General features: G+C 38.4%; 1 protein-coding gene and 1 pseudogene across 6 annotated transcripts in view; both read left to right on the top strand.

Moving 5' to 3' along the window:
• DLG1 (discs, large homolog 1 (Drosophila)) overlaps positions 1 to 15,852 on the top strand; it is a 275,289-nt gene that overhangs the window by 143,517 nt on the left and 115,920 nt on the right. For all 6 annotated transcript variants that reach the window (XM_010834376.1, XM_010834377.1, XM_010834380.1 and 3 more), the window contains one exon: positions 3,847 to 3,900. In XM_010834376.1, coding sequence (XP_010832678.1) covers positions 3,847 to 3,900 — 54 coding nt within the window. The remainder of the gene's footprint in view (positions 1 to 3,846; positions 3,901 to 15,852) is intronic.
• On the top strand, positions 9,812 to 10,760 carry LOC104984562 (annotated as a pseudogene).

The raw sequence follows: 15,852 nt of genomic DNA, 5'->3' as shown, positions 1-15,852 counted from the left end.
GTGAAGAGTAACTAAAAAGCCTCTTGATGAAAGTGAAAGTGGAGAGTGAAAAAGTTGGCTTAAAGCTCAACATTCAGAAAACGAAGATCATGGCATCCGGTCCCACCACTTCGTGGGAAATAGATGGGGAAACAGTGGAAACAGCGTCAGACTGTATTTCTGGGGGCTCCAAAATCACTGCAGATGGTGACTGCAGCCATGAAATTAAAAGATGCTTACTCCTTGGAAGGAAAGTTATAACCAACCTAGATAACATATTGAAAAGCAGAGACATTACTTTGCCAACAAAGGTCCGTCTAGTCAAGGCTATGGTTTTTCCATTGGTCATGTATGAATATGAGAGTTGGACTGTGAAGAAAGCTGAGCGCCAAAGAATTGATGCTTTTGAACTGTGGTGTTGGAGAAGACTCTTGAGAGTCCCTTGGACTGCAAGGAGATCCAACCAGTCTGTTCTAAAGGAGATCAGCCCTGGGTGTTCTTTGGAAGGAATGGTGCTAAAACTGAAACTCCAATACTTTGGCCACCTCATGCGAAGAGTTGACCCATTGGAAAAGACTCTGATGCTGCGAGGGATCGGGGGCAGGAGGAAAAGGGGACGACAGAGGGTGAGATGGCTAGATGGCATCACCGACTCAATGGACGTGAGTTTGAGTGAACTCCGGGAGTTGGTGATGGACAGGGAGGCCTGGTGTGCTGCAATTCATGGGGTTGCAAAGAGTCGGACACGACTGAGCGACTGAACTGAACTGAACTGAACTGAGTTGTCACACAGTCCTTTTGGTTAAAGGCATATCTCTTTATAGATGGAAGAAATAAGTTTCAATAATTAGTACTTGTGATTTACCTGTATATTCAAAGTCATTAAACAGTAGAGTGAGGTAGAGAGAGATCTAGAATCATGCTTTTTGATGTGTCATCAAAAAGTAACAACAGGTAACTTTCACATAGATTATCCTCAAGTCTTGTTGCTGTTATTTGATTTCCTCTCTAAGTAAAGCTGGTAATTCCATGTTATCTGTTCTGCTATCTCTCATCCTAGTTACAGATACCAAGGTCTTAAACTAGCCCAATTTGCTACTGTATTTTTTGTTTTAGTGCTCTTTATTTCAGCTATCTGAAAGTGGCAAATTCTGCGGCCAAATGTTTCTGTATCTCTTCCATCTAAATACTTGTTCTGGCTTTGGTGTTAAGGTATTGTGTTTTTCTGAGTTGTACCCTCCAAGCCCATTGGGCTACCTCATTCCTACCACCTCCAAGTTTAAGAGGGATGGATTACTACTTTGTCAGATACCATTTCTGTATTCTATAATATAAGAATTTAGAAATCCTCAAGTTAGTAAGTAAAAGTATAATGTATTTTAAGGTAAATGTTTTAATTCTCTTCCTGCTAACACAGTCTTAAATATTTTTAACATTATTTTGGTGGCTGAACTTGAGGCCATCAGATCATGCCTCTTGAGCTGCATGTACACAGGCTCTTATTTTAGACTACATTTTGTGATAGGTCTTTTCAAATTGTTTAATCTGACAGTTTTGAATGAAATTCTTGTTAATCCTCAACTTGAGTTTCTGTTCAGTTTCAAGTCTATGCTTTCCCTTCAGGTGTGGTCATTCACTCAGATTCTTCTAAGATACATCTACAAATAAACTGATTGTACATGTATTAATTATCTAATCATATTCATTAAGCCGAAGTTATAAATTATTTTTACTAGTCTGTATTCTTTTTTCAGAACTGAACTTTAAAATTGAATTTTATGATATGAATGCTAATATATTAATAACAGCTTTAACCCATAGTATTTTACAGCTGCTTTCATTATTAACCTCTTATAAGCTGAGTACTTGACTCAATATAATTGTTTTGCTGTAGTTTATGAAAAAATTCAAAACTATTCAAATAGAAAGGGAGTAGTACAGTGAACTCCCATGTATACTTATCACCCAACTACAGCAGCCCTCAATTCATGCACTTATATGATCTATAACCCTTCCTTCTCCTAATCTCTCATGGTCATTATTCTATCTTGAAGGAAATTTAACACTTTATATAATTTTTATGTATTTCAATACCAGATTTTTATATAACTAGAATCCAAAGGTAACATATACAGTGTTGATGAGTTGGTGATCATGAGCAGCTAGGGTTGTGATAATTTTGGTATAAGTTAGATTTTTGTAAAAGCAAACTTTTTCCACCATATTTTTGGTAATAAACGAGCAGAGGAAGCCAGATGGTTTTCTTGCCATAATTTTTAAGGACTATAGCTTCTTTTGTAAGTTTAAATAGCCTTGTTCTTTCTTGCCTTCCTCTGTAATTGCTTAAGCAAAGTAAGGTGAAGTTGTACCATTAATTTTTTAATTTAAAAATATCAGTTTGAGACCCCAGTAGTCATTGGGAAATGAATTAATTCCTAATGTTCATAAAATCTCAAATGTCTCTCACAAATAGTATTTTTTAGCAATTTCACAAATAGTATTAGGTTTGATTCTCACTGAATCATTGGAAAATAGACTATTACTGTTAAAGGTAGGGCTGCACACTTCATGCATTGGAGAAGGAAATGGCAACCCACTCCAGTGTTCTTGCCTGGAGAATCCCATGGATGGAGGAGCCTGGTAGGCCGCAGTCCATGGGGTTGCACAGAGTCGGACACGACTGAAGCAACTTAGCAGCAGCAGCAGCAGCACATAAAGTAGCTAGTATTATGTTTGTATTTAATACAGTATTCCCTATTCATTTTGTTTGGTTTTTTTTTCCCCAGGATTTTTTATTGTTTCAGATGTACAGCAAAGTGATCTAGTTATGTGTATATATATCTTCTTCAGATTATTTTCCAGGTTATTTTTAGGTTATTTTAATATGCTGAATATAGTTCCCTGTGCTTTACTGTAATCCTTGGTCCCCACTCATTTTTAACTTGCTGCTTCATGTAGCTTAGATGCATCCAGTACAATTATTTACGCAAGCATATCTCTTAAAATTTATTTAAAGTATAGTCATTTCTTTGATTCTCTGAAAATGTCATTTGACTTGGTAATTATATATTTTAAAATATACAAAAGAAAGAATTTTAAGAGGAGTCACATCAGTTTTCTAGTATGTTCGATCTGGTTTTCATTTGGTAATAATTGCGTTTTATTTTAAAAATTTTGTTGCACCTTCATAACAAACACTTTCCAGCTTAATCAGAAAACCAAGCTTTTTTCATCCTAAACTTAATTAGATCTATGTTACTCTGCTTGTGTTTTTGGGGGGATGGGGGAGTGGTTGACCCTTAATTGTTCTGTGAGTGGTCTAGAATAACAGATGAAAAGCAGTAATTGCAGTCGATAACAATTGAGGGCTTTTACATTGAATGTGTTTCTAATTAAAGTTTATGATGGATTTCTTTGTATGGCTCCTTTCCCCCAATGTTTAAACACAGTTCAATATGAGACAGAATTTTTTTTCTGGGTGATGAAATGTTGGAATCTTCAGGGGATCCTTGAGACTAGAAAAGAAGTGATTTCCAAGAAATTTGGGATGAGTTTTTTGTTACATGAGAGAATATTTGTGAATTTTTTTAGAAGACTGGTGAACTTCGCAAATCTTAACAAAATTGTGTCTGTTGTAGCAGAAATAATCATTCATTTCTCAAAAGCAAATGTAATAGCTGCCTATATATCTAATTCTTTCCATTGGTGCTGGAAACTAGATACATTGTTTAACATATGAAAACTTCATATAAAATTATAACTTAAGAAATAGCAAATCTTTCATATGCTTCTAATATTTGTGAACATTAGTATGTAATGTGCCAATTTTCCTGTTAAGCCTAACACGTTTACAATTCTTTCTTTAAGGCAAATCCTCCTCCAGTACTAGTCAACACAGACAGCTTGGAAACATCAACTTATGTAAGTTCCATTCATCACCATGTTTTTCCTGTTCAGTCTTTGATACAGATATCAAAATCACAGCATTATTTTCTCTAATACGTTTTCCTTATGATGTTCTGTCACTGAGCTGTAATTGTTAAAGTAAATGAAACATACTATCCTTTTTGTTTTTTTGTTTTTCCCGTGCACTTACAAAGCAGAAATGTTGAAGTAAATTTCATTTTTAAATTAAAATGAATAGCTTTCACTATGGGCTCTCTCACCAGTGGTCATTTACACAATGGTATATAATCCGAGAGTCATTTTTGAAGTCTAATTGAGTGACTATGTTTGTAGTGAATGTGTTCTCAGTTATAACTTTGTAACTTTAAATTGATTACTCCTTCTCTCTAAACTTTTGTTAAAAAGTCTTCTTTCTCCTAAAGATAAATAGCCAGAATAGCAGAATCTTAACATTTTTCATCCCACCTAAAGTATCTTTGGAGATGTTTAAGTAGAAGTTATACCTGTGCATTTTAAAAAAATCAAATGGTATATAATTTAATAGATTATAAAAATCTTTTTTCTCTCATTTTTGAACTGTAGTCAATTTTCATCTGTACTTTAAAACATTTTATTTGGCTTTGTATTCTGTGTATATTTATATGGGCATAGCAAATTTGGGGAGATTTTTGAAAACTTTAAATAATAATACTTTATACAAACCAAAAGTACTCTTCAGTCAGTGTCACCTTTCACACTGATATTGAATACTTAAGAAGAATTTTGTTTGTACTTTTGTTCTTCACATTTTATCCCTGTTCATTTGTTAAATTATGTTTTGCTTAAGGGCAGAGTTGGTAAATACTTTTATTTTAAAACCCTTTGAACTGGAAGGTTACTATGTAAGAACTAACAAAACTATATCAACAAAGAAAATAAATACACATGCATTTTAGAGATGTCAACAAATTAAAAGCAGGATTAACATACAGCAGCAAACTTAGTTTTTATGACACATTATTCAAAAATTAATTTTCCTGTTAAGCAGAATATGTTGGAAGTCTCTAAACCCATTCACTACCCATGTTGAGAAATTCTCTAGAAAGACTCAAAAGGCTCAGCACCTTGTACCTACGGCTAAGATTTATTTATATGTAATAAGTCAGGATCCATAGTCAGATTATAAGGCTGTTTGTCTAGAGGAATACATCTTTAGATTTCCTTGTACTATCTTCCTCCCCAGAGGGGTCCACAGAGCACTGTTTTCACCTAGCAGTGAAAATGTAGCAACAAGTATTCAGTTTTTCTGCCCAGGGAAGCCCATTATTTGGGCTTCACCACAGTTATTTATTGGTAGTCGTTCACATAGACACCCTCTATCCAGTACATACCAAATTTCCAAGCTCCCAGAAGGAAAACAGGTGTTCAGCATAAAGTTCATTGTCTCTGCAAAGTCTTGCCAAGAGTAAACAACCCTTTCAGTGAGGGAATGGTGAGAACGCTCCCAGAATCAATTTCTAAAATGCCTACAAAGACTCTGCTAGCCATAGCAGCCTTGGGCCTGATATAGCAACCCTTTTCTCTACATAAGGCAATAAGATAAATTCCATTTTCTTAAGATTTTGTTCTACTTTATCATATTTGAAAAGCACTGTAAAATGTTTAGTAATATTCTTTGTGTCTAATTAGTTTAATTCTGAAATTTAAAATATGTTCCAGAATGGCTTTTAAACTTACTTGTTATTCCTCTGTTAAGTTCTGATCATTAAATAGTAGCTATGAGTTGATGAATAAAATTAAGAAAACTTGCAGCTGTTGCATTATATATCACACTTTCCCCCCCTGGCTGCTGTCAAAATGCTTCCTAAAATTAAATAGTTAATTGAACAGGTAATGCATATACATTGTATAAAATTCAGTATATACCACAGTATATCCAATAAAAAGGGAATCTTTCTTCACCCCTACTCCTAGTCTTCTAGTTCCTCTTGCCTAAGGCATAAAATGTTAGAGTGCGTGTGTATGTGTGTAGGATATATATTAAAAGAACATGTATATATATGTATATCCTTGTATAAATATTTTGTGCATAAATAAGGATATATGTGTTTTCAAACTTTTCCCATACAAAAATCAATGCCCCATTGATAATTTTTGTATAGATGTTTTGTGTATATATGCAATTATATAATCTGAATATATTTGTATACATAGGTTGCTCAAAGGGTGTGTCAGTTTTTAGATTTGATCATTATTGCCAAATTTTACTTTCTAGCATTATGATTCAGAGAAGGCAATGGCACCCCATTCCAGTACTCTTGCCTGAAAAAAATCCCATGGACAGAAGAGCCTGGTAGGCTGCAGTCCATGGGGTCACGAAGGGTCGGACACGACTGAGCGGCTTCACTTTCACTTTTCACTTTCATGCATTGGAGAAGGAAATGGCAACCCACTCCAGTGTTCTTGCCTGGAGAATCCCAGGGACAGGGGAGCCTAGTGGGCTGCCGTCTATGGTATCGCACAGAGTTGGACACACCTGAAGTGACTTAGTAGTAGTAGCATTATGATTCATCAAAAAGTATTGTTTTTACCCCATACTGTCACTAGCATGGTGTGTTAATAAATTTTTTGATCCTTTGTTAGCATAATGTTTGTTACCATAAAATATATTAATTCATTGTTTCAACTTGAATTTATATCTCAATTCTTTATCAGCTTTTTCACCTTAAAATTTTTTTTTATGATGAGAAATTTACATACCACAAAATCCACCCTTTTAAAGTGTACAATTCAGTGGTTTTAGTTTATTCACAGCATTGTGCCATCACCACCACTTTCAAATTTCCGTAACATTTTTATCACCTTGTAAGAAAACCCTGTTCCCATTAGTAGTCACTCCCTATTTTGCCCTTACCTCAGCCCCTGACAATCACTAATCTACTTTCTGTCATTATGGCTTTCTCTTTTCTGGACTGTTCATATAAATAGAATCATACATGTACACCTGAAACCAACACAACATTGTAAATCAACTATACTCCAATAAAAAATTTTTTAAAAGGAATCATACAGTAAATTGTTTTTTTGTGTCTGGCTTTTACTAGGAGTAGTATGGTAAAGGTTCATCTGTGTTGTAGCATGTGTTAGAACTTCATTCGTTTTTATGGTCGAAATATTTTTCATTATATGTATGTACTACATTTTGTTTATTCATCCTTCTCTTGATGGGCTCTTGGGTCATTTCCACCTTTTGGCCATTGTGAATAGTGCTGCACTGGCATGGGCATCCCCAGTGGATGAGCGGTAAAGAATCCACCCAGAGTCCACCTGCCAATGCAGGAGGTGTGGGTTTAATCCGTGGCTTGGGAAGATCCCTTGGAGAGGGAAATGGCAACCCACTCTAGTATTCTTTACTGGGAAATCCCATGAACAGAGGAGCCTGGTGGGCTACAGTCCATGAGGTCACAGATAGTTGGACTTAATGACTAAACAACAGCAACAGACATTGCATACGGTATCTGGGAATTATTGTCATTTTATTAGTATTATGTCTCTTAGTCCATGAACATATTGTCTATCCATTCCTTTACATCTTCAATTTTGTTAACAGTGTTTTAAATTTTCAGTGAATTTGTCTTACACTTTTTAAATTAAATTTATTCCTAAGTATTCTTTTAATGATATTATAAATTAAATTGTTTTCTTAATTTTATGTATGGATTTTTCATTGCTAGTGTTTAGGAATATAATGGATTTGGGGGTATTAATCTATCCTGCAGTGTTACTGAACTCAAATTAGTTCTGATTTTTGTTCTTATTGTAGATTCCTTTGGATTTCCTACATAAGGTCATGTAATATACAAACAAATATTTTCACTTATTTCTTTTCAATAAAGATGCCTTTTATTTATTTTCCGTGCCTAATTGCCATGGCTAAAACCTCCATTAAAATGTTTCATAGAAATTGCAAGAGCTAACATTCTTATTTTGTTCCTGATCCTTGGGTGAAAGAAAGCTTTCACTCTTGTACAATCAAGTATGATGTATTAAACTCAGTTTTAAGTATTAATTGATACTATAATTTCATTGGCATTGGGTTTGATTATCTCTCTGAAATCCTGTTCTTTTCCTAAATACTAAGATATTAAGCAAAAATTCTAGAGGTCTTCCTGGTTCTGGTAATGAGCAGACATGAAGAAATTTGTTGAAATAATTCCTAACTATTCCTTTGTATTTTCTGTAAAACCATGAAGAGTAAAAATTAGGAAATTTCATTTAATTTTACTTTGGTAGCTTTCTTACACAGGGGTTTTCTGGTGGCTCAGATGGTAAAGAATCTGCAGATGTGGGTTTTATCCCCGGGTCAGGAAGATCCCCTGGAAAAGGGAATGGCTAACCATTCCAGTTGGAAAAGGAAATGGCAACCCACTCCAGTACTCTTGCCTGGAAAATTCCATGGATGGAAGAGCCTGGTAGGCTACAGTCCATGCTGCTGCTGTTGAGTCACTTCAGTCGTGTCCGACTCTGTGCGACCCAATAGACGGCAGCCCACCAGGCTCCCCCGTCCCTGGGATTCTCCAGGCAAGAACACTGGAGTGGGTTGCCATTTCTTTCTCCAATGCATGAAAGTGAAAAGTGAAAGTGAAGTCACTCAGTCGTGTCCGACCCTCAGCAACCCCATGGACTGCAGCCTACCAGGCTCCTCCATCCATGGGATTCTCCAGGCAAGAGTACTGGAGTGGGGTGCCATTGCCTTCTCCCACAGTCCATGGGATCACCCTAATTGGTAGATAATTGCTTTACAGTATTGTCTTGGTTTCTGCCATACATCAACATAAATCCGCCCTTGGTATACACATGTCCCCTCCCTCTTGAACCTCCCTCCCAGGTGCCATACCTCTAAGTTGTCACAGAGTACCTGTTTGAGCTCCTGGCATTATACAGCAAATTCCCACTGGCTATTTTGCATATTATAATGTATGTGCTTCCATGCTACTCTGTCCATTCATCCCACCCACCCTGTCTTTCACCTGCCCTGGGTACTATTGTCTGTTCTTTATGTCTCTGTCCCATTTCTGTCCTGAAAATAGGTTCATCAGTACCATCTTCCTAGATTTCATATATATGTGTGTTAATATATGATATTTGTCTTTCTCTTTCTATCTTACTTCACTCTGTATAATAGGCTCTAGGCTTATCCACCTCATTAGAACTGACTCAAATGTGGTGTTTTTGTGGCTGAGAAATATTCCATTTTGCATTTTCCCCCTACCCCCAAGAAAAAGAAATGCAAAAAGGCAAAATGGTTGTTTGAGGAGGTCTTACAAATAGATGAGAAAAGAAGAGAAGTGAAAAGCAAAGGAGAAAAGGAAAGATACATCCATCTGAATGCAGAGTTCCAAACAATATCAAGCAGAGATTTTAAAAAGCCTTCCTAAGTGAACAGTGCCAACAAAGGTCCATCTAGTCAAAGCTGTGGTTTTTCCAGTAGTCGGGTATGGATGTGAGAGTTGGAGTATAAAGAAAGCTGAGCGCCAAAGAATTGATGCTTTTGAACTGTGGTGTTGTTGAAGACTCTTGAGAGTCCCTTGGACTGCAAGGAAATCAAATCAGTTCATTCTAAAGGAAATCAGTCCTGAATATTCACTGGAAGGACTGATGTTGAAGCTGAAACTCCAATACTTTGGCCATCTGATGCAAAGAACTGACTCAATTGAAAAGACCCTGATGTTGGGAAAGATTGCAGGTAGGAGGAGAAGGGGATGACAGAGGATCAGATGGTTGGATGGCATCACTGACTCACTGGACATGAGTTTGAGTAAACTCCAGGAGTTGGTGATGGACAGGGAGACCTGGCATGCTGCAGTCCATGGAGTCGCCGAGAGTCGAGCATGACTGAGTGACTGAACTGAACTGAACAATGCAAAGAAATAGAGGAAAACAATAGAATGGGAAAGACTAGAGATCTCGTCAAGAAAATCAGAGAGAAAGTGTGCTCAGCGGCCCCGCGGATCTTGTTGGATGGAACAGACCCAGGGACGCCCCTTGCTCCAGCCTCCAGCCACCCCTCCAACCTTTTTTCCAGTCGCAACCTCTGGAGTCAGCCCCTCAGCTCTGTGCGATCACCAGGACCAGCTGCCATTTTTTAACTCCTTATTATTACCGACCAATCATGAGCTCCCAGATTCATCAGAATTATTCTACCGAGGTAGAGGCCACCGTCAACCGCCTGGTTAACATGCAACTGTGGGCCTCCTACACCTACCTCTCTCTGGGCTCCTATTTCGACCATGACGATGTGGCCCTGGAGGGTGTGGGTCACTTTTTTCATGAATTGGCCAAGGAGAAGCGCAAGGGCACGGAGCGTCTCTTCAAACTGCAAAACCAGCGTGGCGGCCGTGCCCTCTTCCTGAACGTGCAGAAGCCATCTCAAGATGAGTGGGGTAAAACCCAGGATGCTGTGGAAGCCGCCCTTCTCATAGAGAAGAACCTGAATCAAGCCCTGTTGGATCTGCATGGCCTGTCTTCTGCCTGTGGAGACCCCCACATCTGTGACTTCCTGGAGAACCACTTCCTAGATGAGGAAGTGAAACTCATCAAGAAGATGGGTGACCACCTGACCAACCTCCGCAGGCTGGTTGGTCCCCAGCCTGGCTGGTTCCCAGGCTGGGTTGGGCGAGTATGTCTTCGAAAGGCTCACCCTCAAGCACAACTAGGAGCTTCTGGAGACCAGCGGCCTTTGAAGAACCCACCTAACATCAGGGCTGCCTGAAGCTCCTCTCTGCAGCCACGAGGCAGCTTTTTAACACCCTGGAGCCCTCTCTCAAGCCTTGGACCAAATGGAAACAAAGCTTTTTGCAGCATTAAAAAAAAAAAAAGAAAATCAGAGATACCAAGGGAACATTTCATGCAAAGATGGGCACAATAAAGGAGAGAAATATAATGGATCTAATGGAAGCAGATGATATTAAGAACAGGTGGCAAGAATATCTAGAAGTACTATGGAAAAAAGATCTTAATGACCCAGATAACCATGATGGTGTGATCACTCAACTAGAGCCAAACATCCTGGAGTGTGAGGTCAGGTGGGCCTTAGGAAGCATCACTATGAACAAAGCTAGTGGAAGTGATGGAATTCCAGTTGAGCTATTTCAAATCCTAAAAGATGATGCTGTGAAAGTGCTGCACTCAATATGCCAACCAATTTGGAAAACTCAGCAGTGGCCAGGACTGCAAAAAGTCAGTTTTCATTCCAGTCCCAAAGAAAGGCGATGCCAAAGAATGTTCAAACTACCACACAGTTGCACTCATCTCACATGCTAGCAAAGTAATCCTAATTCTCCATGCTGTCTTCAACAGTGCGTGAATAGTGAACTTTCAGATGTTCAGGCTGGATTTAGAAAAGGCAGAGGAACCAGAGATCAAATGGCCAGCATCCGTTGGATCATGGAAAGAGCAAGAGAATTCCAGAAAAATATATACTTTTGCTTCATTGACTACATTAAAGCCTTTGACTGTGTGGATCACAACAAATTGTGGAAAATTCTTAAAAGAGATGGGAATAACAGACCACCTTACCTGCCTCCTGAGAAAGCTGTATGAAGGTAAGAAGCAACAGTTAGAACTGGATATGAAACAACAGACTGGTTTCAATCTGGGAAAGGAGTACCTCAAGGCTGTATATTGTCACCTTGCTTATTTAACTTATGTACAGAGTACATCACATGAAATGCTGGGCTGGATGAAGCACAAGGTGGAATCAAGATTGCCAGGAGAAATACCAATAACCTCAGATATTGAGATGACACCACCTTTATGGCAGAAAGTGAAGAGGAACTGCAGAGCCTTGATGAAGGTGAAAGAGGAGTGTGAAAAAGTTGGCTGAAACTTCAACATTTAAAAAACTAAGTTCATGGCATCTGATTTTATCATTTAATGGCAAATAGATGGGGAAACAATGGAAACACTGACAAACTTTTATTTTCTTGGCCTCCAAAATCCCTGCAGATGGTGGCTACAGCCATGAAATTAAAAGGTGCTTGCTCCTTGGAAGACAAGTTGGCAGTTCTAGACAGCATATTAAAAAGCAGAGACATCACTTTGCCAACAAAGGTCCATATAGTCAGAGCTAGGTCTGTCTAGTCAAGGCTGTGGTTTTCCAGTGGTCATGTATGGATGTGAGAGTTGGACTATAAAGAAAGCTGAGCACAGAAGAATTGATGCTTTTGAACTGTGGTGTTGGAGAAGACTTTGAGAGAGCCCCTTGGACTGCAAGGAGATCCAACCAGTCTGTCCTAAAGGAGATCAGTCCTGGGTGTTCACTGGAAGGACTGATGTTGAAGCTGAAACTCTAATACTTTGGCTGCCTGATGCGAAGAGCTGACTCATTTGAAAAGACCCTGATGCTGGGAAAGATTGAGGGCAGGAGGAGTAGGGGACAACAGAGGATGAGATAGTTGGATGGTATCACCAACTCAATGGACATGGGTTTGGGTGGACTCTGGGAGTTGGTGATGGATAGGAAGGCCTGGCATGCTGCAGTTCATGGAGTCGCAAAGAGTTGGACACGACTGAGCAACTGAACTGAATGGTTTTTCCAGTACTCATGTATGGATGTGAGAGTTGGGCCATAAAGAAGGTTGAGCGCCAAAGAATTAATCCTTTTGAATTGTGGTGTTGGAGAAGACTCTTGAGAGCCCCTTGGACTGCAGGTTGGTCAAACCAGTCCATCTTAAAGGAAATCAGTCATGAATATTCATTGGAAGAACTGATGCTGAAACTCCAATACTTTGGCCACCTAATGCAAAGAGCCGACTCATTGGAAAAGACCCTGATGCTGGAAAAGATTGAAAGCAGGAGGAAAAGGGGACGATGGAGGACGAGATGGTTGGATGGCATCACCAACTCAATGGACATGATTTTGAGCAAGCTCCAGGAGATGGTGAAGGACAGGAAAGTCTGGTGCGCTGCAGTCCATGGGGTCCAAAGAGAAGGACACGACCTAGTGACTAAACAACAACAATAAATAATCCATTGTATGTATGTACCACAGCTTCTTTATTCATTCATCTGTCAGTGTATATCTGGGTTGCTTCCATGTCCTAGCTGTTGTAAATAGTGCTGCAGTGAACACTGGGGTACATGTGTCTTTTTCAATTATGTTTTTTCAGGATATTTGCCCAGTTGTGGGATTGTTGGGTCATATAGTACTTTTATTCCTAGATATTTAAGGAATCTCCATTCTGTCCTCTATAGTGACTATATCAATTTACAGTCCCACCAGTGCAAGAGGGTTCCCTTTTCTCCACACCCTTTCCAGAATTTATTGTTTATAGAATTTTTGATGGTGGTCATTCTGACTGGTGTGAGGATATATTTCATTGTAGTTTTGATTTGCATTTCTCTAATAATGAGTGATGTTGAGTATCTTTTTATGTGTCTATTAGCATATCTGTATGTCTTCTTTGGAGAAAGGTCTGTTTAGGTCTTCTGGCTACTTTTTGATTGGGTTTTTCTGGTGTTGAGCTGCATGAGCTATTTGTATATTTTGGAGATAAATCATTTGTTAATTCTGTTTCAGTTTTTCGTGTATGTGTATGTTTCTTTTTTTCTGTTGTTATTTGTCTCATTTTGTATTTACCAGTTGTCTTTTGTTTCTTGTTTTCATTTTTGTTTTTTAATTATTTATGTTTGTTTTAATCCCCTTTAATTCCATAACAAACAGTTACTGGAATCTCAGTTCTTTGGCCACTCCAGTATTCCTGCCTAGAGAATTCCATGGACAGAGGAGCCTGGCTGGCTATAGTCCATGGGGTTGCAATGAAAGCTTCAGTTTTTCTGTATGTTTAATTAATAACTGTATGATTTTAAAGTTGACCTAAATGGTTATTCTTTATTTAGGAAAAATTCATGAGTAAATTCTTTCCGGGTTAATATTTTGTATTTAGTAATGTTGATTTTTCATTAGGAAGAACATTTTCTTCTTCCTAGTACATTTTTATTTTTAGATTCTTACCTTACTGTTGAGGTTTTTAATTGCCTTAGAATATGGGAGACCTAGGTTCGATCCCTGGGTTGGGAAGAACTCCTGGAGAAGGGAAAGGCTATCCACTCCAGTATTCTGACCTGGAGAATTCCATGGATTGTATAGTCTATGGGGTTGCAAAGAGTCGGATACAGCTGAGCAACTTCCACAATCATAATCACACAGTAATTTGTATGAAGGTTGATAGGCAAAATCTTGAATTTTAATGTATTACTCTATAGTTTGAAAGGTATTACTGAAATGAACCTTAAATGACGGAGAAGTCTTCAATTAGACTTCTTTGTATCTTTATTTGGAGGGTCTTAATATCTATTATGTATTAGGATTTGTCTGTCCTGTTTGGATATATTAGTGCAAGCTGTTTAGAAAATTTTAATATTTAGGAATAAGGGGCCAAGGACATCTGTATTCTTTATGGCATATCATCTATAATTGAAGCTAATTATATTTTTCTAAAAAGCTAAAACAACTTAAATACTAAACAGTGAATGGTATTCAACTATACTAGCAAAAACCAATTGACAATATGAGTTATTAACTCTTTCAGTGAAATATGAAATACCTAGCAATCAACTTGAAGCCACATATGTGGTCTTCCTGGTGGCTCAGACATTAGAGAATCTGTCTGCAATTTGGGTTTGATCCCTGGGTCAGGACGAATACCCACTGGAGAAGGAAATTGCAACCCACTCCAGTATCCTTGCCTGGAGAATTCCATGGACAGAGAAGACTGGTGGTCTGTGGTCCATGGGGTCACAGGGTCAGACACAACTAAGTGAGTAACACACACACATAGCAATCAGCTTAACAGGAATGTATATAGTTTGTTGTAAGAAAGCTGTGACACTTACTGATGGTATAGAGGAATACTTAAGTACAGAGCAGTTTTTGTTGCAGAACAGAAAGATAAAGTAGATATCATTGTTTTTTCCAGATAAATCTGTAAACTTGGTATCGTGCCAGTCATAGTGCCAAAAAATAGAATGTGTATTTGGAGTCAGGGGAGGAGAAAGGAAAAGGGAAAGGAGGAGAGATAAAAAGAGAATGTGTGCATGTATTTTGGAGGCATATAGTTACATTTAATGATTCACTTAGAGCTACATCTTCCAGAATTGCAAGCCACTAGCCACATGTTCAGAGAAGGCAATGGTGAAAATCCCATGGACCGAGGAACCTGGTGGGCTGCAGTCCATGGGGTCGCTAAGAGTTGGACATGACTGAGCGACTTCACTTTCACTTTTCACTTTCATGCATTGGAGAAGGAAATGGCAACCCACAACAGTGTTCTTGGCTGGAGAATCCCAGGGACGGGGGAGCCTGGTGGGCTGCCGTCTATGGGGTTGCACAGAGTTGGACACGACTGAAGTGATGCAGCAGCAGCAGCAGCAGCCACATGTTGGTATTTAAATTTATATTGATTAAAATTCAATAATATTTATGGTTTTTCTGCTGGCAGTAGTCACATTACAAGCACTCAGTAGTCACTTGTGGGTAAGTAACTCCTGTATTGGACCAGACAGATTATATTACACTTACATCATCACAGAAACTTCTTTTGGACAGTTTGATATAGAAAAGTTAAAAACTCAAAAACAACCAAGTAAAGATTAAGAACAATTTGGAGCGATTTCTCCACAGATAATGAAATATATTATAAAACAGCATTTAATTAAAAGTGTAGTTCTTGTCCCAAATCATATTGAAAAGTGAAAGTCTCTCAGTCATGTCTGAGTCTTTGCAGCCCCATGGACTATACAGTCCATGGAATTCTCCAGACCAGAATACTGGAGTGGGTAACCAACCATTCCCTTCTCCAGGGGATCTTCCCCACCCAAGGATTAAACCCAGGTCTCCCACATGGCAGGTGGATTCTTTACCACCTGAGCCACCAGGGAAGCCACAAATTATATTAGGTGAGTGGAACAACTCACCTTTGTATATGT

The sequence above is a fragment of the Bison bison genome, unplaced genomic scaffold (assembly GCF_000754665.1).
Source record: "Bison bison bison isolate TAMUID 2011002044 unplaced genomic scaffold, Bison_UMD1.0 scf7180017864032, whole genome shotgun sequence".
Lineage (NCBI taxonomy): Eukaryota > Metazoa > Chordata > Mammalia > Artiodactyla > Bovidae > Bison > Bison bison.
The sequence above is the reverse complement of the archived record's forward strand: the minus strand, read 5'-3'. Positions and strand labels throughout refer to the sequence as shown.